At 38.9% G+C, this 27,595-nt stretch overlaps 2 protein-coding genes, 1 long non-coding RNA gene and 1 other non-coding gene across 8 annotated transcripts in view; 2 read left to right on the top strand and 2 right to left on the bottom strand.

Moving 5' to 3' along the window:
- Window positions 1–570: 570 nt before the first annotated feature.
- Window positions 571–1,857, bottom strand: LOC122087690. The gene is made up of 2 exons (XR_006142807.1): window positions 1,099–1,857; window positions 571–1,019 (listed from the first exon to the last, which is right to left on the bottom strand). It is a non-coding gene; the product is annotated as an uncharacterized LOC122087690 (long non-coding RNA).
- Window positions 1,858–2,721: 864 nt separating this feature from the next.
- Window positions 2,722–20,506, bottom strand: LOC122087367. The gene is made up of 5 exons (XM_042656466.1): window positions 19,461–20,506; window positions 16,000–16,211; window positions 3,712–3,899; window positions 3,245–3,311; window positions 2,722–3,177 (listed from the first exon to the last, which is right to left on the bottom strand). Exons 1-5 carry the CDS (start codon window positions 20,197–20,199, stop codon window positions 3,139–3,141), a joined length of 1,245 nt encoding a protein of 414 aa, XP_042512400.1. The 5' UTR covers window positions 20,200–20,506; the 3' UTR covers window positions 2,722–3,138.
- Window positions 20,507–23,887: 3,381 nt separating this feature from the next.
- Window positions 23,888–24,038, top strand: LOC122087808. Its single transcript, XR_006142874.1, has one exon. It is a non-coding gene; the product is annotated as a U12 minor spliceosomal RNA (small nuclear RNA).
- The window catches only part of LOC122087379 (DNA repair protein RAD51 homolog 4), a 12,216-nt gene continuing 8,516 nt past the window's right edge, over window positions 23,896–27,595 (top strand). For 4 of the 5 annotated variants that reach the window (XR_006142744.1, XR_006142742.1, XM_042656484.1 and 1 more), the window contains exons 1-5: window positions 23,896–24,202; window positions 24,772–24,851; window positions 24,929–25,044; window positions 25,146–25,227; window positions 25,357–25,491. Coding sequence is in view for 3 of the 5 variants with exons in the window: in XM_042656484.1 (XP_042512418.1) it covers window positions 24,112–24,202; window positions 24,772–24,851; window positions 24,929–25,044; window positions 25,146–25,227; window positions 25,357–25,491 (504 nt within the window). In the remaining 2 variants the exon portion in view is untranslated. Of the gene's footprint in view, window positions 24,313–24,771; window positions 24,852–24,928; window positions 25,045–25,145; window positions 25,228–25,356; window positions 25,492–27,595 lie in introns of all 5 variants that reach the window. The other variant, XM_042656485.1, reaches the window with a different exon arrangement.

Raw genomic sequence — 27,595 nt, 5'->3', positions numbered from 1 at the left:
TCTATTTCCCTTTAATTCACGAACTGAAATCTTCCCTGAGATTCCATTTTCAGTTCACAACCAAATTTTTTCCTGCTTGCGGTGGTTGAAATCTTGAAAGGTGGAAGAGAATACGAGGGGAGAGAGAGAGAGAGAGAGAGAGAGAGAGAGAGAGATCTAATGATATTTTTAGGCTTATCCTCCCTATAATGAATGTTTTAGAGAATGCTGAAATTGGACCAAAATGGTTCGGTAAGTTCTGATTTTGTACAATCAGTTTCGATTCGATCCAATTAGGTGAGGTCGATTTTAGTCTATTGTTGGTTTCGGGTTTTATATCGAATAGGATTCACTACAAGGGATGCATGACCCTATCCAATGAATTGTAAAAACATCAACAAGGGTAAGATTTTCTCCTTCTATGAGGGGGTGGGGCTGTCATTTCACCCCTACCAAATTTAGGAGGAAAGACTACTCAACAGTGTGGGATTAGCAAAGCCCCCTTTCACACCTTCCTATGTTTAGAGGCAGGCTTTATACAACCTAATAGGTTTCTTTTTCCCCATGAAAATAGAAAGGAAAATTACCATGTCAACTCTAAAGAATGTCACAATTATAAAGACATCTTCTTTGTTTCACCAAATTCGGCTCAGACCTTTTACCGTCATGCACTTTTAAGTGAAGAATTAAAATGACCATTATACCCTTATTATTAAGATTATTCGGAAAGGGAGAACCATCGAGAACGAGCTCAGAGACTGTCGGTTCGAGCGTTGCATTTCACCTCGACCAAGTTGCAGGGACGATCATCATCTTCGTTCCAAGATACGAGTTTTGACTCTGGATCTTTGACGTCGGCCTTGAAGACAATCAACCCAAGAACGTCGTCGTTGAGATTTGGATCCACAGATCTCACGAAAGCTGGAACTAGAGCGAGGAAGAGTAGGAACTTAAGTAGCTTTCTCATTTTAATCGTTATCTAAGAAAAATCTTAAGAGATGGTGTTATAGAACTCAGAGAACCTCCAACCCAACCTGAAGCTGCCAAATATGAATGATTACTAAGATGATAAATCTTAAATATAAATGAGGAAAAATAATAGTTTAAACCAACGAATACCTGAAGAACCTCAAAACGCCACCAATAGGGTTTGCAGCAAGCGAAAGACACTTCACTAGCTTTAGAGAGAGAGAGATTAAAACTAATCAAACAGAACGATTCTAAGTAAAGGTAAGCAAAAGCAAGACAATGACCGTCACATTCTACTTCCAAGTGGGGAATTTAAGAGATGGTGTGAGAAGAACTTAACAACAGAACCAAAAGTACAGAATACGAGCTTTCTAGGAGCTGAAAAGATTGATTCAACGATAGACACCTTCCTTAGAAAAAAATTCTGCGCTATTCTTCGAAAAGAACAACCAACGCCTCCTCAAAAGCTGTCCAAATAAACAAAAGCTCCCACTTTGTCCCCTTTGCCCTACTGCCCAAGCAGCTAAAGAATGAGTTTTTAGAAACGGTAAGGTTACTTTTCAAAACAGCAGATGTTCAGCAATATTACAAGGAATGCAACAGAAGACGGTTTCAAAATGATTCCCCCCGAAAAGCAAAACAAGGAGCGAGAATAACTGAAATATTCAGTGAGGAAACCCTAGAAATCTCTCCACCGTTCAAAAGCAGAGGCAAAACCACAGTTTTCAAGATTCGAACTTCAAAGAGCTCCAAATGGAAAGGAACAAAAAGAAAATTAGACCAGACATAAGATTAATGATCTCAGAGTCTCAGAAACAAGTAGTGTAGCAGCTCCGGTGAAATCTAAGCTTCGCCGGAAATGCCACAAATCGATAAAAACAAGTAGGGGTATTTTGGATATCTGAAGAGTGTTACATGGGTTTTTAGGTACTCATTCTTTGACATTTTAGTATTTAAAATAAAATATACTAGATGACATCAAAATATAAGGTATATTCCTTAATAGTGATTTACGAGATCTAAACTTAATTTGGTGAAATAAATGAGATATTTTTACAATTATGACATTCTTTAAGAGGTGACACTGTAATTGAATCAATTTTCTAAAGGTTGCCGCTGTAAAAATGGTGTTCTTATAATTATGTCATCTTTATAATTGATTAAATTTTATCAAATTTTTTCTTCTCGTTTTTTAAGTTTCAAACCTTTGGTTGTTTATTGTATCCGTTCGATTTCGATACTCAATGGCATCAACGGTTGTTCGGTTTTGATTCGGTGCGTTCAATTTTAGTCAGTTCAGTCGATCCAATCTCATTTTTGGACACCCCTAGATGGTTTCAGAGTCTGTAAAGCATCTCCTTTATGCCCTTTGTTAAATCTTTATACGTCCTCACTTTGCAAATGTTTTTACCACATCAAGCACCTCACTTTTAAGGTTTCAACTTAAAACCTCACTTTGAAAGAGCAGAATCACTCTTTTCATACTCATCGATCTGCTCCAGCTGGGAAGGAGTGTGATGAGGGAGAGTGGCAGAGAGGTAGTCTTCACTCTTCAGAGCTTAATCAAGCATTTCATTCTTATATCATGATAAGGCCATTACAGGAAATTCCAAGCAAGGCCAATCTTGTAATCTTTTTCCTGCAATAGATACAAATGCTACCAAGCAATCAGAAACGATGTGGATGCAACAGAGTGGTCGCTCTAAAAAGGTTGTATTATAATTACATGTGAGAAGGTATGTAATTTAATCCAAGTCTTGCAAAAAACTTTGATTGTTTCTGAGAGGATATATTACGATCTTTCTTTCTTTTTGGTAAGAATATAAAGTAATATATTGACAGAAGACAAATTTACAGGGTGAGGCAGAACAACTCTTAAACATTCACAAGACAACAAACGAGAAATGAAAGGGGGAGAGTAATTGCTGCAAATAACAAGCACCCTGTGACAAACCAAAAGATGCTAAAGTATCAGCTCTTGCATTAGCCTGCTTATGGCAGTGAATAAACGAAATATGCTAAAAGTGGGATGTCAGGGCCTAAAATCCTCCAAAATAGAAGCTACTCTCCAAGGGAATGTAGCTTGATTATCATTAAGTAACCTGATAATGGTGAAGTTATCACTTATAAATGAGAACAAAAAGAGGGCAGGTACTTCTTTAGTAAGGATCCAAAAGGTTCATTGACATATTATCTGACCATATTTCGCCACTTGTCCTTTAGATCAACCTGCATGATGTAAATGTAAAATAAGAACTAGTGACTCTTGAAAATGGAAGTAAAGCAACAAAATTACCTCAGTTCTCTCCTTAAATATTCCTCTGCATCTATTTAAGATGAGCTTCCAATTCCCCTTTCCATTCCTTGACAGGAAACCAGAAATTTAGGCATCAAATGTTGAAGTTCATCAAGAAACAGCCAATAAAATTTCACGAGAGAAAATAAAACCAGTTAATTCATATGGTAAACTAGCATATAATCATGTAAAACAAGGTTTAACTTTTCAAAACAGGAAATAAAATAAAGGGAGGAGGTTGGGAAAGCTGCCGGCTTTCTTGGAGCAAGCAGCTCACAACCAATATGGGTGATTGGATGGGAGGGGCAGTGGGGATTTCTCCAAGGGTGGAGGAGACAGGCAGACACAATGCTCAATACTGGGCACAACACAGTGTGGCGCACCTTTTCCCTAAAATTAAAACCTAATAGATATCTCAGGCCTTTCAAATAAAAATCGAAAGAAAGTAATGTTTACAAAGTACTTACTCTTCTACAGCAATTCTCAAAGTTTCCTCTTCCAATGAACTCCATTTCTTAGGTTTTCTCCTTTTTGCATATCTATTTATTCCAGACTCATTCAAAGGAGAAACAAGCCTTTTCTTTGGGCTACGAAGGTGATATTTCCTAGAAGGTGTCGATCCTTCGGGTAAGCCTTCAACTGAATTATCATCCCACTGCAAATAGAAAAGGTTATTAGATAAAGACAAAATTAGCAATCAAAGCAAAACTCAGATTAAGCAAATCTAGACAAGATTGTGAAACATGGTTGTTAGTATGATGAACATAAGCTAATAAACACTTCTTTTAAAAAAGGGCATACCCAATGCACGAGGCTCCTGCATGTGCGGGGTCCGCGGGGGGGGGGGAGAACTACACAGCCTTTCCCCGAGAATGTTGAAATTTGTGTTCCCTTCACTTAACTTTTCAAGGATATTGGATGTCACTCTTACACTTTCTTTGTTTCCTGTATATATGCTAGTTTAACAGTTAAAATATGTGAATGGAGAGGAACAATGAGATGTGAGATGAGGAAGAAGATAGAGAAGTAGAAGAGGGAGAAGAGAGAGAATTGATGGAGGTTGGAAATAGTGTATTGTGTGAGATAATCTCACCTACACCAATATATCTTTTACTAATATATTTACAAGGAATTACACATACCTCCCTAAGGAGGAAAAGGAAAACAAAACATAATGAGATAAATTACAATACTGCCATTAGACTAACATAATTATCTCTAACACTCCCCATCAAGCTGGAGAATAAATATCATGCATTCCCAGCTTGGACAACAGAGAACTGAACTGATGATGAACAAGACACTTTGTGAAGATATCAGCCAACTGATTTCCAGTCCTCACAAAAGGTGTACATATGTAACCGGTGTCAATCTTCTCCTTAATGAAGTGTCTGTCCATCTCTATGTGCTTCGTCCTGTCATGCTGGACAAGGTTGTGGGCCATACTTATGGCAGCATTGTTGTCACAATAAAGCCTCATAGGTGCCTCAGTATCAAAACCCAATTCTTGGACAAGCCTTCTCAATCAGAGAAGCTCACACACTCCATGAGCCATAGCTCTAAATTCTGCCTTTGCACTAGACCGAGCCACCACAGATTGCTTCTTGCTCCGCCATGTAACTAGGTTTCCACCTACAAATGTGCAATAGCCTGATGTAGACCTCCTATCAGAGACAGAGCTAGCCCAATCTGCATCAGTGAAGCCTTTTATCATTATGTGGTTATGCTTGGCAAAAAGTAGTCCTTTTCCTAAAGAGGACTTCAAGTACCGGAGGATGCGGTTTGACTTCAAGTACTGAAGGATGTGGTAAACCGCATCCAAGTGTCCACTCTTGGGAGTATGCATAAACTAACTCACCACCCCCACTGCATAAGTAATGTCTGGACGAATCAAGGACAAATAAATAAGCTTCCCAACTAGCCTTTGATTCTGCATCTTCCCCCAACTTATGATTCTACTCAATAGAACTTGCAGGCTTGCATCCCAACATTCTTGTTTCTTTCAAGAGGTCTAGAATAAACTTCCTTTGGCATATATTTATGCCCTTCTTGGATCTAGACACTTCAATCCCCAAGAAATACTTTAAGGATCCTAGATCCTTAATCTCAAACTGTTGGACTAAGTAGTTCTTTAGATTGACTATCTCAGTTCTGTCATCTCCAGTCACCACAATGTCATCAACATAGACAATCAAAGTTGTGATGGTGCCATTACCACACTTAGTGAACAGAGTGTGGTCAGCCTGACTTTAGGAATAACCATTCTTTAGGATAGCTTGTCGGAACCTTTCAAACTAAGCCTTCGGGGATTGTTTAAGACCATACAGAGCCTTCTTGAGAAGGCACACCTTTCCTGCAGCTGAAGGGAACTTGAAGCCAGGAGGAGTTTGCATATACACTTCCTCTTCTAAGTCACCATGTAGGAAGGCATTCTTCACATCCAATTGATACAATGGCCAATCCTTATTTGCTGCCAGAGATAAAAGGACCCTTACAGTGTTATGCTTAGCCACAGGAGCAAATGCCTCATGATAGTCAATCCCATACACTTGACTGTATCCTTTTTCCACCAGCCTTAGTTTGTACCTCTCAATAGCATCATCTGACCGGTACTTGATTATGTAGACCCACTTGCATCCAACTGGAGTTCTCCCCCTTGGAAGGTCAACCAATTTCCAGGTATAATTTTTTTCAAAGGCCATCATTTCCTCAGTCATAGCTTGCTTCCACTTTGGGTCAGACATAGCTTCAGAAACATTCTTGGGAATAAAAGCAGATGAGAAAGCAATAGTAAATGCAACACCTGCAGGGGATAGAGAGTCATAGGAAACAAACTGGGCTATAGGATTAGTACGAACTCTCTTTCCCTTCCTAATAGCAATAAGAAGATCTAACTCCGATGTGGAAGGAAGGATATTACCTGACTGAGGAGGGTAGATCTCAGGATTTGGATTCAAAGAGGACTCTTGGCAAGTCTTCTTGTTCCTCCTTGTGTACACAATGGTCCCCTTTTCATTACCTGAACCTGAACCACCTCTTGAACATAGTTGTCAAGGCGTCGCCTAGGCGGCAATTTGGTGTCTCGACGGTAAAAATTGGTCATGGCAGTCCTACGATTTGTGTCTCTCACAATTGGCGGTCTCCATGGAAAGCTAGGCGTCGCCATGTCGACGCCATGGACGCCATGTCACGATTTATTCCCTAGGCAGTCAACTTTGTGTTTTTTTTTAACTAACATTTTGTTTATTATATGCCAGCGTAAAATTGAAACACTTGACGCCCGAAGAGACCAAAACCCTCGACGACTTCTCTTCTCCTTCTCCGGCAGCCACCGCCTGCAACTTCTTTTTCTCCTTCTCCGGCAGCAACCAACAACGGAGAAGATCTTCTTCTTCTCCTTCTCCGGAAGCAACCAACAGCGACGTCTTCTCCGGCAGCCACCGCTTGCAACTTCTTCTTCTTCTCCTTCTCCGGCAGCAACCAACAGCGACGTCTTCTCCGGCAGCCACCGCCTGCAACTTCTTCTTCTCCTTCTCCGGCAGCAACCAACAGCGACGTCTTCTCTTCTCCTTCTCCTTCTCCGGCAGCAAGAACGACAACAACCACAATACGATATCGCCTGCGATATCTTCTCCTCCGGCAGCAAGAGCGACAACCAGGTAAGGGCCCCACCTGCGAGTAACTTCGATCTTTGTTCTTTTCTTTTATGCAGGTTGTCTTCTATTATCTGCTCCAGTTGGTTATTCTCTGCAACCTCTGGCCTCTGGTTCTTTGAGTTTCTCTTTGATTTTGTCAGTTTCAGTACCTTCTATTATTTGTTTTTTGGTGGGTTGAAAAAAATGCAGGAATTATCATATGGGTTTAGATGGATTCATGTCCTTTTTCTGTTCTATGTTGTTTTACTTTTAGCCTTTTCGATGTTTATAATATGTTTTCCTCTTTAGTTGTATATCTAGTTATCTACTATCTAGAGCTTGATCTGAAGGTGGGAAATCATATATTTTAGATTGCTGGAAAAAAAAAATATAAGAACTTGACAATGGTCTTGGTTGTGTTAAGTGAAATGATTAAGTTGGATTTGTGAGTGTTTGATTGTTTTTTTTTTTATGTTATCATGTTAATGTTATTGGTTAACACTTAACATACTTTGTTACTCTGTTTTGTAACTTGTAGGATAATAGATAGACTATAGGAGTTCATAATGGATGGTACTGTTGGTGGACCTGGTAGTAGTGGGGGTGATAATATAAGCACGGCTGCATATGATCCATCCAAATACCCAACCAGGAAGGCCAAATCAAATGACCCTGGGTGGAATTATGGGTATTGGTCTGACCTTTCAGACAAGAACCTTGTTAAATGCACTCTTTGTGGAAAAAACCTCAAGTGTGGAATTAAAAGGTTAAAGCAACATTTGGTGGGTGGATATGGAGATGTTGCTAAGTGTACCAAGACAACTGTAGTGATTGCTACAAAGATGAATGCAGCTCTTATGCGCAATAAGAAGAAAAGGATGCAAGACATTTTGGATGATGATGATGTTGATGTTGATGTTGATGCTGGTGCTGGTGCTGGTGCTGGTGCTGGTGCTGATGTGGATGTTGATATAGAAGTTGAAGGTCAAAGACAGTCTAGTAGGACTCCTTCGTCTACAACCTCTAGACTTATTCCTAGCTCTGGGACATCTGCTAAGAAAAAGAAAGTAGTCATTCAGCCACAAGTAAGGGGCCCCATGGATGCTCATGTTAGACGGACTCCTGAGCAAGTGGTTGCTGAGAGGCATCTTAAAGGTAGTACTCATACTACTATAGAGAACCGGTTTAGATCAGCGGAAGAAAAAAAGAGAGTTGATAATCACATTGTTGAATGGGTTTATCAGTGTGGTATTCCATTCAATGCTCTTAAGTCAAGGAGGTTTGAGGTGATGGTGGAATCTATTGCACAATACGGGTCAAGATATAAGCCCCCAAGTTATCATGAAGTGAGAGTGCCATTGTTAAAGGCAAAAAAGGATAGAACTGCAGAGATGAAGAATAAATATGAAGAGTATTGGAAGCAGTATGGGTGCACTCTAATGACTGATGGGTGGACGGATAAAAGAGGAAGGCATTTAATTAATTTCCTCGTTAACTGTCTAGAGGGGACTTATTTTATGGAATCTGTTGATGCATCTAGTATATCTCAAACTGCAGAGAAGTTGTTTGAATTGATTGACAACAAAGTTCAAGAAATTGGTGAGAACTATGTTGTGCAAGTTGTGTCAGATAATGCATCGGCTTATAAATTAGCCGGTACAATGCTGATGCAGAAGAGGACAAAGCTGTATTGGACTCCTTGTACAGCGCATTGCATTGACCTGATGTTGGAGGAAATCGGATTCTTAAATTCTAATAGGAATGTGATAAGTAAGGCAAAAAAAAGTAACCAACTTCATCTACAGGCACACATGCATTCTTGATGCAATGAGGGCTAGAACAAATGGGAGGGATCTTGTGAGGACAGCAGCTACTAGATTTGCAACTGCATTTCTGACACTTCAAAGCTTGTTAAAACATAAAGATGACTTGAGACATTTGTTTATTTCTGAAGAATGGACTAGTTCTAATTTGGCAAAGACCGAAGCTGGGAAGAAAGTGGTTGAGACGGTGTTTGCTGTAGCATTTTGGAATGGTGTGGAAAATTTTCTTAGAGCTTCAAAGCCACTTCTTACTGTCTTGAGGATTGTGGATGGTAATGAGAGGCCTTCTATGCCTGAGGTTCAATTTGCCATGGATGAGGCAAAAAAGAAAATAAAAGAAAATTTTGGAGATAAAGAAAGGCAATACAAGAAAGTGTTAGATATTGTTAATAGGCGTTCGGAGATTCAGATGGGGCGTCCTTTGTATGGAGCAGCACTATTTCTTAATCCTGACAAATTTTTTCTTATAAGGAAGGTGATGATGGTGGCTACCAAATTATATCTTCTCTACAGCTTGCATTTAATGAAGTCATTGAAAGAATGATACATGAACCAGCTTTACAAGACAAGATAAATACTCAAGCCACTTGATATAGATATTCTCAAGGTGGTTTTGCCTCGGATATGGCAATTAGATCACGGGCAACCATGAGTCCTAGTAAGTAGAGTACATTGTTTAGTTGTTTTGTTTGTGTGATATTAAATATCAATCTAGCTATTTTTATATATATTTATTTTTTATAGTTACTTGGTGGGGTTCATTTGGAGGTCATGCTCTTGAGCTTTCAAAGATTACAAGACGTATTCTAGGGCTTTGTTGCTCCTCTTCTGGTTGTAAGCGCAACTGGAGCACATTTGAGTTTGTAAGTAGCTGGGTATTACATCTATTTCATATTTTAGACTTTTTATTTTTGGAACAATAACTTTGTTTGTTGTTCTCTATTGTTTATGAATTCAGATTCATACCAAGAAGAGGAATAGGCTGGAACATCAACGTTTGAATGATCTAGTCTATGTTCAATACAATCGCTGCCTAGAAGAAAGGTTTCAACAAAGGCGTCTCCTCAACAGAAATTATGATCCACTTGTGCTTGATGAACTGGATTGGAGTAGTGAGTGGATGATTGACGAGCAAGTGGATGATGTAGTCCATCCCGATGCTGATCTCACATGGGACGTTGCTGGTAGAGCAATGGGGGCAACAATGGAGGGGCCCAATCGACCCAGGAGAGCTCAATCATCAACCTCTAGAGGAAATTTGTGCTACACACGCCGTGGTAGAGGGAGGGCTGTTGGGGAGTCATCAGAATCAGATGGGGAAGAAGATTTGGAAGAAGAGGCTGATGTGAATGATGACTTGGATGTCATAGATAACTTTGGTGAAAATGCAAATGCTTCTAGTGGACAACAAAAGAATCTGCCATCTACTGATTTGTTGGATGATTTTGATGATTAAGTTATTTGTGTTTGACTGCTTGAGTGTTTGGATTTTATGTATTGTTTAAACTTTAAACTTTAAACTTGAACTTTGAACTTGGATGATTAGTTAAGTTTTTTTTTTATTTTTTATGTTGAGTTCATTTGCTATCAAGCTTTATTGCTTCAGTAAGTCATTAATAGCTTAACAGGTTAGCCACTTATCTTATCATTTGATCTATTGATTCTATTCTTAGGTTTCTAAATATATATCACTCATTCATATATGACATATATTGACATATATACCTTTTACTTTGTTCAGGTTGCTCACTCACTTCCAATCATTGCTTTTAAGCTTCAGTCACAGGTTAACCTTTTACTTTTTACTTTTGTGTGATGTACATGTTGATTTTTTATGACTTGATGAGTGATGAATTGATGTATAACTGCATAAGTCAATAATTTATGTTGATTTTTGATGACATGATATGGCTATGTTGATTTTTTTGATGATTTGATGTTACTTAATGTTTGTTTTATATGTTAAAGGGTATATATTCTAAGCTTGTAGCATGCTAAATAACTTTAAAAAATAGGAAAAATAAAAAAGTAGCATATTAAATAATTTTAGAAAATAGAAAAAATAAAAAATGACACACGGGCGATTTGATTGCCATGACAACGCCAAAACGGGCGATTCATCGCCAAATCGATTAGCCACCCCTCCACCGCCTTGGATCGATTTGACGCTGTGACAACTATGCTCTTGAATGATCATCAACATCAATAACATCCACCTCTTTATGTTTCCCAATGTCAAGCATAAAAGGAGAGATAGGCAATGGGAAAAGAAAAGGGATCTCATCAGTAGCCTTTTCACCTCCATTATGCTCCCCCTAAAGAGGATGCTGAGGAGAGGCAAAAAAAGGAGCATACTCAAGGAAGGTGACATCTTTCGAGAGAAACCTTCGTCTGGAAAAAGGATGATAGCACTTGTATCCTTAGTAGTGGAGGAGCAGCCAAGAAAGATACATTTAAGTGACTAGTCCGAGAAGACTTATTAACATGGACATAACAGATACCCCCAAACACTTTGGGTGGAAGAGAGAAAGAAGAAGACTGAAGAGACAAGATGTCCAAGGGAGTTTTGGAGCCAAGGAGTTATGTTGGCATACTGTTGATCAAATAAGCAGCAGTAAGAAGAGCATCAGACCAAAAAGTTTTAGGAACATGCATGCCAAAGAGAAGACTCCTACTAACCTCCAACAAATGGCGATTTTTCCTCTCAGCTACCCCATTTTGTTGGGGTGTGTCAACACAAGCTAGCTGATGGATTATGCCATGGTCAGTAAAAAAGTCTTGAAGACCACCATACATATACTCCCCCCTTTGTCAAAACAAACAATTTTAATTTTGGTGTCAAATTGTGTACATACCATATGATAAAAAATAGGCATCATACACATCAGTCTTGTGCTTCATCAGAATAGTCCAAGTAGCACTGGAAAAATCAACAAAAGAAACAAAATAACGAAAACCAAGTAAAGAAGTAGTAGTAGAAGGCCCCCAAACATCAGAGTAAATAAATGAGGCAACTGTTTCCTCATAACAACAAAAGATGGATGCCCCAAACGTTGGTACCACAACATCACAGAATCCACAGAACTGTTATTAGTACGTCCACACACATAAGACTGAGCTATAGCCAAAAAAGGTAATTGAGGTTCAAGTAGGTAGAGTCTTTTCTCCTCACGCCCACTGCCAAAAATCCTCGTCACCAAGTCCTGAAAGAGAAAATGAGAAGGAAAAAAGTGACAACAGTTTAAGGATTTTGTCAGATGGCTCACAAATAAGAGATTACGGGCAAGGCCAGGAACATGAGGAACAGAATCAAGTGAAATGGAAGAAGTAACAGGAATGCTACCTTTACCAGAAAAGGAGGAAAAGGAGCCATCGGCAACCCTGACCTTATCCCTACCGGAACAAATAGAGTATGTATTATAATAATGAGATGTACCAGTCATATGATCCGTAGCACCTGAATCAATAACCCAAGATGGAGCTGTGGAAGGGGCAGATGAGGAAACTTGCAAAGCAGAAGCTGAGGACTCTGGCACTGTAAGGGAAGAAGATGATGAGCCTCCCAGTTGAGACATGACCCTGTGAAATGCTGCAATATCCTCCCTAGTAAGAGAACTATGCTCTGGCTGTTGGCTAGGAGCAGACCCTGTAGTAACATGCTCAGTCTCAACACTGTGGGCTCTAGCTCCTCCACTACGGCCACCACGAGCACCACTAGAACCACCACGAGGAGGTCGACCATAAAGAACCCAGCATCTCTCTTTGGTGTGCCCAGACTTCCCACAATGATCACATCGTCTGTCATCTCCACTAGTAGTAAGAGCTGACCCCTCAAGGGAAGGGGTATGTTCCATTGCCACACGCCTGGTCTCCTCACTGTGCAAATAACTACACACCTCATCAAGGGATGGAAGAGGAGACCGACCCAAGATTTGGATCCGGATTGGCTCATACTCGGGGTTCAGTCCACCAAGCAAAATAAGAACCCGTTCTTTCTCAAGTGTCCAATAAACCTTAGCTTCATCCTTAGGATTGGACAGTTGGAGGTCCCTGTAGTGATCATACTCCTCCTAGAGATTAATAACAGTGTTGTATTCAAAAATGGTCCTAGTTCCTAGTTTCATGCCAATGACTTTCTGAAGTAGTTGATAAACCTTGGCCGAGTCACCCACATAGTCAAAACTCTTAGTAATATTGTCCCAAATATCCTTGGCCGTTTCTTTCCTCATAAACCTTCTTCCAATCTCAGGTTTCATGGAAAAGATCAGCCATGTCATAACAGTGGAGTTCTCAGTCTCCCACTTTGGATATGTCGGGTCATCTGGGTTAGGAGCCTTAATGGTACCTGTAACATAACCGAGCTTTCCTCTACTCCACAAGGAAAGCTTCACAGAATGAGCCCAATCCAAATAATTGGTGTTGCCCAACTTCACAATAGAGATTTGGGTATGTGGGTTATCAAAAGAAATAGGAGGAGGAGCACCACTCGATATACTGGCTGAAACATCACCAAAGAGGGCTCCAAGGCCACTATCTTCAGACATATTGCAGATAAAAGGTCACACACAAGGTGGGGAGTACAAACTCTACCCGAAAAAATTGCTTTCCCTGAACCAGAAAAAAACCCGCCACCAATCCAAGCATACACTTCAAAGGAATTCACAACATCTACCTCCTTCAAGGTGTAGGATCATAACATAGGAGCTAAATACCCCTAAACATCATACCTCACAAGCAAATGGCAATCGGAAGCATCACAGACAATTTTAAGAAGTAAAAATACCAAAAAACAGGGCAGGCGGTACCCTATTTGGACTGATTTTTTGAATTGTGGCTACCCAACTCAAAGAGGCTTGTAGCGAGACCAAGAGGGTTGATACTACACCCTAGGGCGATCCAAATAGGCTTAGTTTCAGCTCCAAAGCTGACCAGATGAGAGAGAAATGGGAAAATTAGTCCAGGGCTGGCGGTAACCTTACCTAAGCCTGGTTTCGGTTCTTGCAACCTACAAATGTCCCTTTCTTCAAAGAAAAACTCACATTGGTGTCTCTATGGTCTCCTTGCATGCCTCCCTCAAGGTTTCTTCAATCTTCTTACATAAAAGACCCTTTCCTTGGAACCCCTTTGTAATCTAGGGATCCAAAGAGAAGAGAAGAAGGAAGAAGACAAGTAGTTCGACTCTCAAACCAACCTTACAAGGACCTTTGATACCAAGTTAAAATATGTGAATGGAGAGGAAAAATGAGATGTGAGATGAGGAAGAAGATAGAGAAGTAGAAGAGGAAGAAGAGAGAGAATCGATGGAGGTTGGAAATAGTGTTTTGTGTGAGATAATCTCATCCACACCAATATATCCTTTACTAATATATTTACAAGGTATTACACATACCTCCCTAAGGAGAAAAAGGAAAATAAAACATAATGAGATAAATTACAATACTGCCATTAGACTAACATAACTAATATCTCTAACATTAACTTCAGACTATATTTGTGTTACAGAACCTGGTAATGCAGCATGTGGATCACTCTGCTGGAGATCTAATTGATCCCTTGGAAGGACTTCTCCGATATGATCCAGAAGAGTGTCTTAAGGCAAGGGAAGCACTGACACATCCCCTCTTAACAAGAAACTTGAGAAGGTGTGGCTATTCATTGAAACTTTCGGGGATTTAACCTTGAAGAACTCCCATCTAAGTTTATAGTGAGCATGAGAGCCTATAAACAGTAAGAAAGGAAGATTAAGGAATAGAATATAACCTGCTGATCCCACTAGACTGGATGAGTTGTAAGATAACTACTACTTGTATAGTGCACCTTTCCAAACCCCCTCTCCCCGGGTTTGGTGTTTTGTTTAACTAAATTTCTTGAATCCTTTCGTATTATTTAATCTTATTTGACTGGATAATCTATGGAGAAAAAAGGGATTTAGTCTAATGTTTGCTACTACTTTTTACAGTTTGCAACATTGCTGCATGAGGAAAAGTAGAGAATTGCAACTCGAGTTGCCCAGCTATTTCTGTTCTCTTACTTTCTGTGGCTGGACAGAAAACTAGAAAATCCAATCTCATTTATGAGAAGTGATGAATTGTGACTTTGAAGGAAGATAGGGTTAGACATGATCTAATAATAGTTGCAGACTTTCTGAGCTTTTCCATGTAGTATGGGAGTCCTCAGCTTTTAGACACATGTTGGATTCTTGAAGTTTCATCTTCCTAGGACCATGCGATGGGAATTCAATCAAATTATGTTCTTTCCTCTTTGTTTCTATGGTGTGGTTGCTTTGAGAAAACAAAAATTCATGGAAGTCTCATGTCCTATTTGTCCATCTAATCAAACAAGGTAGGTAGCAGGGGTCGTTGCTTGGAGCAATGGCAAAGAGCTCTTTCCGCCTGCGCAGTGGTGCAGGTTCGAGTCCTGGGAACCAGCCTCTCTGTAAAGGGGGTAAGGCTGTCTACCTATATACCCTCCCAGAACCCTGCTTAAGTGCAAGAAGCCTCTGTGCACTGGGTAATGGCCTTTTTAGTCAAACAAGGTAGGTAGCATCGAAAGAGTTCTTCTCAGTCTAACCATACACTCTACCTATTTATCATTTTATCTAGATTAGAAGCAACAATAATTTCGATGCCACCAAATCCAAGCACCAATCCTCCATTCCACTACCCTTTCCCCCGTCGTCCCCCCCCCCACTCCCCCCAAAAAAAAAAAAAAACTAAAAACCCCAAAAGAGGTTTTTTTCATAAATAATATGCTCAACAGGAATGAGAACCTACAGCAATGGAAGTGTTCTACTTGGGTTTTTCATTTGTCTGGTCTTAAGATTAGCAGCTTGATCTCCCATGAAATTGAGAGTTGAACATTAAATTTTCTTTTGATACTAAACTAAGTATTGGCTTTCACTTCTCGTCAAAGATTAGCTTGAAATTCATATTTTTGACCTGTATATTCTTCATTTCTTATTAATTTAATCACTGCTTGAGTTGATTGGATCTCAGAATATGCTCTAAGTAGATAGAAATATTGAGACAGAGAAAAAGCTGACAAAATTTCAGGGCTTGTAGATATTTAAATAACACAAGGGAGAGTGGGGGAAAAAACACCACCCACCAAATTATATCAAGAAATGAAAACCAGAAAAAAGTGATGATCATTCACACATGGAGAATATCAAGAAGTCACAAGAGTACTGATGTGTTCGCAGTAATTGCAAAAATATCCACGAATGAACCCATACACCATAATAAAGTGATAAAAAACTACCTCATAAGTAAGGAACTATTTCGTAAGAAACCTTTACCTTAGCTTCAACAGTTTCAACACCCTCATCAACAAGACTGTTGGGTTCCAAATCTATCACATTTTGGTTTGCTTGTAAGGGGTCAATATTCCCCTTTTCACTTTCAATATCAGAAACAACTCTTGATACAACATCTAAGCCATCAGGCAAAGGATCTTTCATCAATACTCGTGGTGCCATAGAGCCCGATTTAAGCGCCTTACCAACTTTCACTGCAAAATAAAAATTTGCTTCTTTAGATGCTACGGCACTATAGTCACCTGATTTCTTTGTCATTTATGATAATTTTAAGGTGAAAAATGGAATCTGAGTAATACAAAGTTAAAAGTAGAAGAAAAAGGATCATAAAAAAATCAAGGGAAATTACACAGACCTCCCCTGTGTTATGCCCGAAAGCCATAGCACTCACAAGAATGTCAAATATTCCAGCCGTCCCCTTTTAGAGTAACAGCGTTAACTGAAAAAGTAAAACACATTGACCTCCCTTGGAGATTTTGACAATTCCACGACACCCACATTGATGTAGATAAGTCACTTGGGCATATTTTATTGCAAATAAGACTTGGGTTGTGTTATATATGTGTTGGGCCTTTGATCCCATGAGTTTTCTTTGAAATTGGCCACTTTAATGGGCCTAAAATATGGGTAGAAGGTACAAAAACGGGATTTAATTCATTAGTTTAGTTAGTTGCTATTTAATTCAATAAAGGCCCACTAGGCCATTGGTCGGTTGTAAAGTTGTGTATAGACTATTAGTTAGTTAATCTTACTCTATGTTGGAGTCATAAAGTCAAGTCCTAGTCCTATTTTGAATTCCTAGTTATAGTAGGAGTGTCTAGTCCTATTGGGAAACTAGCTCCTAGTAGTAGTTTGATTATTATTATGCCCTCTATAAATAGAGGAGCCTATGTACTTATAATTTCATATTTGAATGAATGAATTATCGAGTGATTACTCTTTAGCTAAAAAACTGTTATTGAGAGGTGAGATGCCTAAACCTTTGAGGGGTGTGATACCCAAAACCTGAGGGGTGAGATACCCATTCTTTTATTCTCTTTTACCCTTCTCAACCCTCCATCGATTCTTCTTTTTCTATTTTTATTTTCTGTTTATTGTTATTAGAAGTTCAGACCTGTTAAATCATACAAAATCAGAATCAGTCAGTCAAAGAGTTCTTGTTCTTGAAGCCAATCGACCCTCATTGCTGCCCAAGTTTGAGATTTGATCTGCAGATCCTTTGACGGACTGGTTCTATACTCTAAGAAGATCAATCAATCCTCTCTTGAAGGTTATCTGAAGCAGACAAGTTGTTGTTCCTGTAGAATTCTTCACATTCTCTCTCCTAGGTCTGAAAATCAAGAAAGCGCGTAACTCCATAACCAGCCGTCAGAAGCCCTTCATATTTAGGGGTTTTTGTACCCTCCCTAGGAACTATCTACACCCAAAAGTGTAGCTTAATCGGACCCTCATAGACTTGGCCGCAGCTTTCTCTCTCCAGCTCTATAGAATGTCTTTCTCTCTCCTATCGGGTTGGGTTTTGGGCTGGTTTTGCTCCTATATGGGTATTGTATCCTTGGGGGTTTATTTGATGGTATTAATTCTTTGTTTCTTGCTCCTATTTGTATTGTTTGGGGTTATAAACTACGGAGTTAGTTACTTGTAATCTACTCCTGCATTACACACATTTGAAAGTATTACACAGACTTACCCCACGACATTGACTTAATTACTTAATTACTAAGTCCACTTCGTTAGTGGTTAGAGGTTAAGTGGTGTTGTCACTGATTTTAAATTTTTGAAATGGCCAAATTACCCTCAATAGGGGTAAACTTACAAACCTACCCTTCTCCCCATTAACCCCGAAAAGCACTTTTGTTTCAACGTCTTGCTGCAACTTACCCCAAACAACCTACAACTTGATTCGACGAACGACCTAAAACATTTGAAGAACGCTCTGCGCAACCTGAAACTCTGAAGTTCTCATAGTTACCCCAAACCCAATGAGATTTGAAATCAATACGATGAAGAACTTGTGAAGATTGTGTTCAATCTGAACTTCTTCTCTGAGATTTAAAGTACGCATAAACCCCCATCAAGCTGAGTGGCGACTTGCTTCAATTACAGATGAGGAGGTAAAGCAAGTGGAGGAAAAAAAAAAGAAGAAAGAGAGGTGAACCAGCGGAAGAAACGTAGAGAACCCAGGTACACCTCCCTCCATCTCTCTCTTTGAGATTAGAGGTCGATTTCTTCTGGGGAAATCGATTTGTCTCACCCTCTCTTCTTTTGTACCGCAGTCGATGGCGGTTGGAACATCCCTCCCTTTCCCAAATTCATTTCTCTTATCTCACTCCGTCCCCTTGTTCATGAATCCTCCAGTTGGTTAGGGTTTCCGACACCAAACCTTTTTTTTGTTTTGGGTGAATAAATAAATTCATTATCAAGAGAGAAAGATTGCAACCCTAACAAAGAAGGGGGGGAGAGAAGAGTAGGCAAAGCTCAAAGGAGAGGACTACTCCTGATGGTGGAGCTAGGCAGCTCCCACCGACACCAAACCTTAGAACCCAAGAATCCCAAGATTACATTTTTTTATTTGCTTTTAAGGTTTTTTTTCCCCTGTTGTTGTATGCTAATCACCCTTTAACCACACTTGATCCATCTAGCAGGGGTGATTGCTTGAGAATCCCTAAGTTGGTTAGGATTTCCAAAACCATACCCTAGAATCTAAGATTCCCCGTCTCCAACGTATTTTTTATTTCTTTTTTCTCTTGCTTTATTTGTCTCTAGTTGAATATTGATCACAAAGACTCACAGTTTTCTGATCTTACGAGGTAATTGGTTGAATTCATACTGTACAATAACCCAGTAGTACCGCACACAAGTTTGTTTCTTCAATGCTATTTGCTTTGATTTATCTTCTATTTCCTGTAATACTTATGGATATGGCTGATTATTTGATCTGATATGATATTTTCTTCTTTAATACATTTTTGTGTTAATATCTGCTGCCATAAAAGTAGGGGTGTCAAAAACATAACCAAATCGGTGAGATTAGAGGTCAATTTCTTTGTATCTCCTTGGAGATTCCATTATTTGGAACTCTTAGTAGATAATGCATCCCATGTTATTACCCTCACTACTCAGGTCACCATTGGAGGAGAGGATCGAACTCGTATTCCAGGTTGCCCATGATTTGCAGGTCTTCAACGCTGGAGTTTGTTGTTTGAAAGTGTTCCAACGGTAATGTGATTAAGTTATATGGATGAAGGTAAATTGAAAATGGTCATTTTATGTTTTAAGTTGTTGTCAGTTAACACAGTTAGTCTAAAAGGGGATGGTTGTAATACTGAAAAAATCTAAGATTATAAAACAGGGTAGGTCTGTGTAAAATTTTTCCCAAAAATTAATAAATGGATAAACAAAACATTCTGCATGGGGGGGGGGGGTGGAATGATGAGACTAACCTAATTTTGATGATTGAAGCATCTCTTCATGGTTGTTTTCCGCTGAATTCACAGCCATATTGCTACGAATATCATCCTTCAATCCCATATTTTCTTCCTCTCCAGCTTCAGTTTCTGCAGAAGGATAATCCTCATCATGCACTTGTCCCTCCGCCTCGGCCATTTTTTGAGCCACAAAATCCAGAAACCAACGGTCCATGCTTTTTCTAGCCTCTTCCAAATATGTTCGGACAAATTTCAGAGCATCACTGTGCGTGTCTTCCATTGCGATTTTCTGACAGACAGCTTTATCCCATGTTGCTGCCTCAATCTTCTCCTTCCAAACCTTCAACTCCTCCGAAACCAAACCAACATTCTCCGCTACAATCATCTGATGAATCCTTCGCCTCCAAATATTTTTGACAGCATTAGAGAAAAGCTTATCTCTGTCCAAATTCTCTCTCAAGAACTTAACCGTGCAATCCACTGCAACCGCACAATAAGCTGCTTTCATCGATTCCAGCACCGCGTTTCCTTTCCTGTAATCTAACTCTTCAATCATCTCTAGAGATTCTAGAGTTTTTTCTGATACCAAACTTGTTGAGATTTCCGAATTGATCCTCCTTAAGAGTATTGTCTTCTTGAGGCGGAAATCATCATCTGGTAAAGGAAGAATAGAAAGTAAGGCATTCACCAAAGGATCACCGATTGGTTCTCTGATAATGAATTCGAGGATCCACTTAGATGTATTTTTGTCCATGAAAACCCTAATTTCAGAATGCGACCAGAACCAAAGGAGAAGGCGAGCTTTCTAAGAAGAAGAAAAAGAACGCGATCAAACCAAAGGAGAAGGCGAGTTTTTCTACCGGTGAGAAGGCGAAAGAAAACTCATGAATCGTGATCGGGGTTTTAAACTCGTCGGTTGTGTCATGAGACTCATGACTCGTGAAATGCAACCAAGTTCGTTTCAGAGGCTGTGGGAAGTCAGTGGGAACAAATCAAGAACTCAAGAACGGGACAGACAGACCCTTCTAGTCAGAACCGCTATTGTCTAAGAAACCTTAGTTTAGTTTTATCTGGTTAATGTTGCACGGTAGTACATTGTTTTATTTTTTTGGTGACTTTGGGCGCCTTAGGTGGTTGTTTGTTTTTCGTTTTTTGGTCTTTTTTTCTGGTAAGGGTGAGAAAAAAGGTCCTTTTGGGTTTAAATCCTCCGAACCGTGAGTGGCAGTGAAAATCCACCAACTGGGAGGGCCTGATATACACCCAATCATTAGATCCTCACCACCTTACGGGAGACATTTTTTTGCAATTCTTATTCTGTCCTTGCAGTCAATTGAAAAGATGCATGAGGATTGGGTTCATGTCAAAGGAATTCGAACTCTCCTATCATTTATGGGTAGGGGTGTCAAAAAAGTCCACTCAACTCAAACCAGCCCTAGCCCCCTAGGCCCGATTAGGACTTGGGCTGAGATTTCAGCCTATAGGGTAGGTTAGGGTTGAGATTTTCAAACCTGAAGCATAGTTGGGTTGGGCCTGGGTTGAGGTTTTAACCCAACCCAACCCAACCCAACCATGTTGGTCCAACCTAATCATGTTTATTAAGTATATAATCATATAAATATGCTAATAATTGGGTTGGGCCTAGGTTGAGGTCTCAACCCAACTCAACAATGTTTATTAAGTATATAATCATATAAATATGATAATAATTATTAGTGGGTACTTATAGAAAAAAGGTCTTTCATTTTCCACAATCTATACATATATGATGAGTACATTTATGTGTAAAATCTAAGTAGTAAAGCATGCATTTTTACATATTTATAATGGAGTTACCTTGGGTTTTATTATCTTTTTACAGGTTTTGTATTTTAAAGGCCTTAAACATTATCGGGTGTTGTATCTCTCCAACAACAACTACCTAGTGTAATTGGTGAGTTATGATGTGCGAAATTCCCTTACTCACAGGAAAATCATGGGAGGGGTAAAAAAATCGACCAACAAGAGTTGTGCGCAAGATTTGAAGAGAGGGAGAAAAATAAAAGAAAAATAAATAAATAGATGCGTAGAAAATAATTTATTTTTCAAATAGAAAAGACTGAAAAATAGAATACCCAAGATGCTCGACCTCTTAGCTCATATACGAGATTAGGGTCATTCAAAGCTTAACCTATTAAGTGTAGATGATTTGTTATCCCTCATAGCCATAGAACCGTCATTTTATTATTTTTATTTTAATTGCCTCTCTTTCCCTAAAGCAAGTAGAGTAACCCTTGCAAGAGTGACTCTCTGGTCAAGTAGGGAAGCTCGTATTATGATGCATCTCTTAGGCTAAGTAGAGAAACCTCATTGTGAGCCTCTCTCTGACTTTATTTTTATTTCAGCATTTTTTCCTTAATTGTTTTTTAATTGCATGGGGTGTTTATTTTCAGTTATTTATTTATTTAATTTTAATTGGTTGCTGATATTTAAATTATTAGATGACGAATGGTTATGACATTATTTTAGATACATATGTTTAGGACGGTAGTTAAAATTAGATCACAACCATTATTAATCGGTTCACTTTCGCATTATTAAAATAAGCAAAAAAAATAAAGTGGTTGTTCTCCCTGTGTCCGACTCATAGCTACACTGATCCGTACGCTTTAGGTTATATTTTAAATTTCAAACAATATACACAAATTTTGGTCTTCGGCCTCTACAATGTATCAAGATCAATCAACCAAGTAATCGATAGTATTGGTAAGGGTGTTAATCGGTTCGGTTTTGATTTAAACGGTGTGGATCGGTTCGGTTCATATTTATTTGACTAAAACCATAACCGCACCATTTAGTAAATGATTCCACTTTCTTAAACCATGACCGTTTAGTAAACGGTTTCGGTTTCCACAGTTTCTAAACGGTGTCGGTTTCACGGTTTTAAATGATTTCGGTTTCGATTTATTCCATATGGTTTGTAAAACGGTTCACAATTGGTTTGTTATAACTTGCAATCATCTCTAAACTGAAGATCATAAGCTTATCAAAAAATAATTGGCAACCACAAATAAGAGATTTTATATTAACGATGATATGTCTTAATTTGATAATCTAGAGCTATTTCTTTGTATGACCATTCTCAAACATTTAAAACTAATATCATACAACATCCAAATCCAGTTTTCTACAATATAAAATATTAAAATGACAGGTCGTTCAGCTAAAACACCTCATATATGATAACATAATAACATAGTAACATATATGTATTACAAGTTCATGATATAAAGCTTAAACTTGAATTGAATTGCAATAAATCATACCAAAGCAGGACGAACACTTAATTTAATTGTTAATTGTTATACGGATTACTGCCCCTTGTTTATTTAATTGTTATACGGATTAATCGGATCGATTTAAACGGTTTCATTTCGGCTTGAAACCAACGGGTTATGCGGTTAAAACCAACCCGACCCGATTAGCTAATCGGCCTGAAAGTTGAAATCATAATCACACCATTTACTAAACGATTTTGCGGTTTTGGTGTAAACGGATCGATTCAGTTTTGATAAACGGTTTCTATTACAAATTCACATCCTTAAGTATTGGGTTGGACTGGATTGGGTTAAACCTAGCCCAGTCAAGGTTCATTAGGACTAGGTTGGGTTGGGCTAAACTGGACAGGGTTGGGCATGGGTTGAGATATACCAGCCCAACCTAGGGCTGAGTTGGGTTGTGCTTAGCTTGGGTTGAGTTAAGAGACTTTAGGGTTGGACTGAATTTCGGCCAATTGATATCCTTATTTATAGGGAATTGCACAAACTTGAAGATAATATGGCACATCTATCATTCACTTCGCTATTTAAACAGAAATAATTTATTTTTCAAGTAGAAAAAACTGAAAAATAGAATACCCAAAACGCTCGACCTCTTAGCTCGTATACGAGGTTAGGGTCATTCAAAGCTTAACCTATTGAGTGTAGATGATTCAAAAATATGTTAATGCATCCAAGGACCTAGAGTTTTCTAGCATAGGATTACTCCCGACATTCCTGCTTACATGTTGCTCCTCTATTGGATAATCATAAACAAATGTATCAGGACTGACTGAGGTTTCGCATGGACCAAAATGTAAAACCACACCAATGAAAGGGGAAGATAGATCTTTCAGCAGGGGTCCTATGTTTTGTTTGAGGAGAGAGAGTGTTAATGTTACAACCAGAGCCACTTACACAATGGAAACTGGGAATGGTAGAGTAGCCATTAAAGTTAATTTCTATGTTTGAATTGCCAATTTCCATTTTTAGAAGCAGTTTCAAGAAGATCGTAACGAGCATTGGTACCGTCAGATAGCCAAAGGGATTCGATCAGGAGATTTTAAGTTAATAGTCCCATACCGGAAATGAAACGAAAACCCATGGCTTGGACATGCTATATAAACGAAACCCGAACTTCATACCAAACTGCCTTAAACTAATGAGTAAGGAAAACAAAGCGAGCGGTGGGAGCTGCTCGCCGCGCTAACTTGTGTTGCGCAAGAATTTATGGAGGGGTTATAGGCTGACCGAGCGTTGACGCTGCTTACTTTGCAGAACTCGCTTGAGTGGGCCTCCCATAAACCCAAAACCCCCACTAAATCTTCAGATTTTTAAAATTTTTGTTTCTCTCCTTCCTTTCAACGTAAGCAATGCTACCATCATCGAAGGCTCTGGAGCTTGAATTTTCTGAAATTGACTCTAATTTTCTGCAATTCTGTGCTTCTCATGGCATACTTTCAGGTCTGCTTTTCTATCTCGAGCTCTCTAGCATCACTTCAGGCCCAGGCCGACGGTGTTCATTAACTGCTCCGGCATAAGAGGGAACGAGTCTAAAATGCGGATATCGCTAGGTTCTTGTTTTCCTAGTTTAATTTTGCTAAACTAGGCTCTAGCAGTGACTGTTGGCCTGTTGCGGTATTAGGTCATACCAAATGAGATTGATCTAGCATTTGAGGTCTCATCTAGCTAATTTTTGCTCGTCAGAGTTGATCTTATTCAACTCTGCTTAAACCTGTTTCATAATTATATAAGAGTTGGGACGTCCTCGTAGTGCGTGACGATAGTCATTGTTGATATGGATAAATCTTCGAATTGGGTGTGTCTGCCGCTTGGGGATTCTAGTGAGGAATTTGCTAGCGTTTTATTTCACAAATGAGAGTGAAAAGGTTGCTGTGAACAATGGCATGGTTGATGATTTATTGTTCTTATGCTTGGGGGGTTTGATTCTTAATATTTTGATGACATGAATGAATGGGGAGCAAGAGGACAGAATATTCATTCTCCCTAGTTATGTCTGTGTTCTTGTGCAGTGGAAGATTTCCTTGTTCATGACCTCAATGTACTAGTTGCTTTTGCAGAGCAGCATGGCACTTCTAAGAAATTGAAACAAGTTAGTGTTAATATCAAATTATATTTCTGTATGCATGAATTTCTGGAAGTACTTCTACTTATGCTTTTGTTTAATAGGGAATTACAAGAATCCTCTCTATCATAGACAATCATCATCAACCATGGTTAAATGGTATGAAGTTGTTGGAAGATGCTCTACAGAATAAGCATGTCTTGTCAACTGGATGTGAAGGGTATCTTGAGACCCAGAATTTCCTTCTAGATTGTAATGTGGTAGGGATTTGTTGGCTATTTAGAAGCATCATTTAACTTGTAAAGATGTTGTGTGGGACAGGGTTGATCATATTCTTCAAGGTGGATTACGTGAAGGGCAGTTAACAGAACTAGTGGGGCCGTCATCTTGTGGTAAAACACAAGTAAGAGGACATGTCTACTACTTTTCAACTTTCTCTTTAAAAAATGTCGCTAATGTTGCTTTAAGAGTTTATTTGAATTTTGTGGATCTCCTCTTCTGTTGTTAGCTGATAAACCCTATACTCATTCAGATTTGTCTTCAAGCTGCATCTAATGTTGCGGACAAGTACATGGGTGCTGTCATATTCTTAGATACGTGTAACTCCTTTTCACCCAGACGCATTGCATGCTTTCTCACTAAAAGGATGAGCTCTTCTTCCAATGAGGTCAAACTTATTCTTGCTTCTATTTCGATTATGTTTTAATTTCCCTGATGGTGAGATATGGGTATTATTGAAGATGATTCTTAGTTCCATCAAGAATGAAAGAACAAGAAAAGAGAATAAGAGAGATTGAGGGAGGAGGAGATATTGTTAACTGTGTTTTCACTTCTTCTGACTCTTAATGTCTTTCCAATATAACTTGATGATTTTTTGGTATTGCAAATTAAGTACTCTATAACAGCATTGTTGTACTCTCTTCAATGATTCACAAACAGTGAATGTTCAGCTTGGTGGAAAATTTTCTTCTCTGTTAGATTGCTTATACCAAACTCTGGGGGACTGTTGAAGTTTGTAAGATGCTTCTTAAGTTTACATACTATACTTGCTGCCCCTGAAAAGTGGAGGGTTAATGGCGTAGGTTCATATTATTATATTTGCATTTTGCTGCAAGTTAAGATGTTTCAAAGCTTAACAACTCGAAATGATAAAACAACTATAGCAATAAGTTGTACAACTTCAAAATGGTTGAGGAGAGAAGTGTAGAAAAAGGAGGGAAATCACATGATCCATTGTGTTGGTTGTACTGATTATAGTTCTAATCTAATGGACATTGTGTGTGTGTGTGTGTGTGTGTGTGTGTGTGTGTGTGTCTCCTCATCAGAGAGTTGATGGAATCAAACTTTTGAGGAGAAACAGTATGAAGAAGCAGAGTATGGTCAATATGATTAAGGAGGAAGAGGAATTTGACAAACTTTTCCTATTTGATGGGTGAAAACAGCAGCACAATTTGGGGAAGTTTCTGGTCACAGCAATGCTTAGTCTGCTCATGGGTCTTGTCTGGTTGGAAGGCTTACACTATCATCATTGATGGGGCTAGCTGTGAGAATTTGTCTTTCAGAGGCAATGACAAATATAAATGGCCAAAGTTCTTCTAGTACAGTAGGTCCAAGTTTCTTTAGACTAGCACAAATATCTGTCACGAGGTAGATAGGATAGAGTTGAAATTTTCTGGACAGGTGGACCCAAAGGTCCTCTGCTCACATGTGAAGCTTCAGCTAGAACTGAGTTGGCCAAGTGGCAAAACACGGTTTTGAAAACCAGAGGAAAATGGAAATTCTCAAAAAAGAATTGATGGCTGAAAGTACAAGAGAATATATCAAAAGGGAAAATATATGGTTAGATCTAAGTTTGAATTTGACACGTGGCCAATCTAGACCATTTTCTAGATATCCATACGGTCTAGATAGCCATATCACCCTCCCCGTGGCAAAATATGATTTCATTCTAGAGATACTCTCTAGTCTTGCCGGACTAGGACAACCTTTTCCAATGTAAAATTGCTGAGAGAAAAGCATCCTCACCCTCATGTCATCAAATGATTCCAAGAAGTTGGACGTTCCCATTACTTCCCATACTATTTTTCTTGTGGAAAATAATTATGAATATGTATGGTCTAAGTGTGGACTTCATGGATGCTGATCATGTTTTTATTGGAAGGCCATGGTTATTGGATTTTGATATGATAAAAGACGTGGCCCCAAAATATACTCTCCTATGGTGTGAAATTGATGCCACTCCTAAGAAGGAATAAACTGAGAACTGCAATTCATTGAAGGGCATAAACCCTATATAGGTCTTCATTTCTTGCATCAATTAAGGAAGAAATGAAGAAAGTGTGGAAACCAGCAGGAAGTGAAATAGGAAATGTGCACTAATGGAGGAATTCAAGGAATTGATTTGTGGTTTCTGGAGAGTTGACCAATGTTCTGCCAGCGGTGAAAAGTATTCAACATACAGTTTTTTTGGTTTCTGGAACTTCTGTAAACTGAACAAGTGGTCTTTTGCTTCTTTCTAGTGCATGACTTTGGGATCATGAAATGCTTCAATGCCATTGCATTGTCCTGAATATGGATTACAGATATTATATACTATTATAAGCAAAGCAAGCCTCCTACTTTTATGGGTGTTGATGTGAAGGTAGACCTATTTTTCAGCACAAAAATTCGCTTTAATGGATTAAGTACAGACAAATACCTTTTTTTTTTTTAATGAATAACTTAAATTGGGTACCAACAGAAGGATAACTCCCCTGCCCCCCCCCCCCCCC

The sequence above is a fragment of the Macadamia integrifolia genome, chromosome 8, assembly GCF_013358625.1.
Source record: "Macadamia integrifolia cultivar HAES 741 chromosome 8, SCU_Mint_v3, whole genome shotgun sequence".
NCBI lineage: Eukaryota > Viridiplantae > Streptophyta > Magnoliopsida > Proteales > Proteaceae > Macadamia > Macadamia integrifolia.
This window is presented reverse-complemented; position numbering and strand designations above follow the sequence as displayed.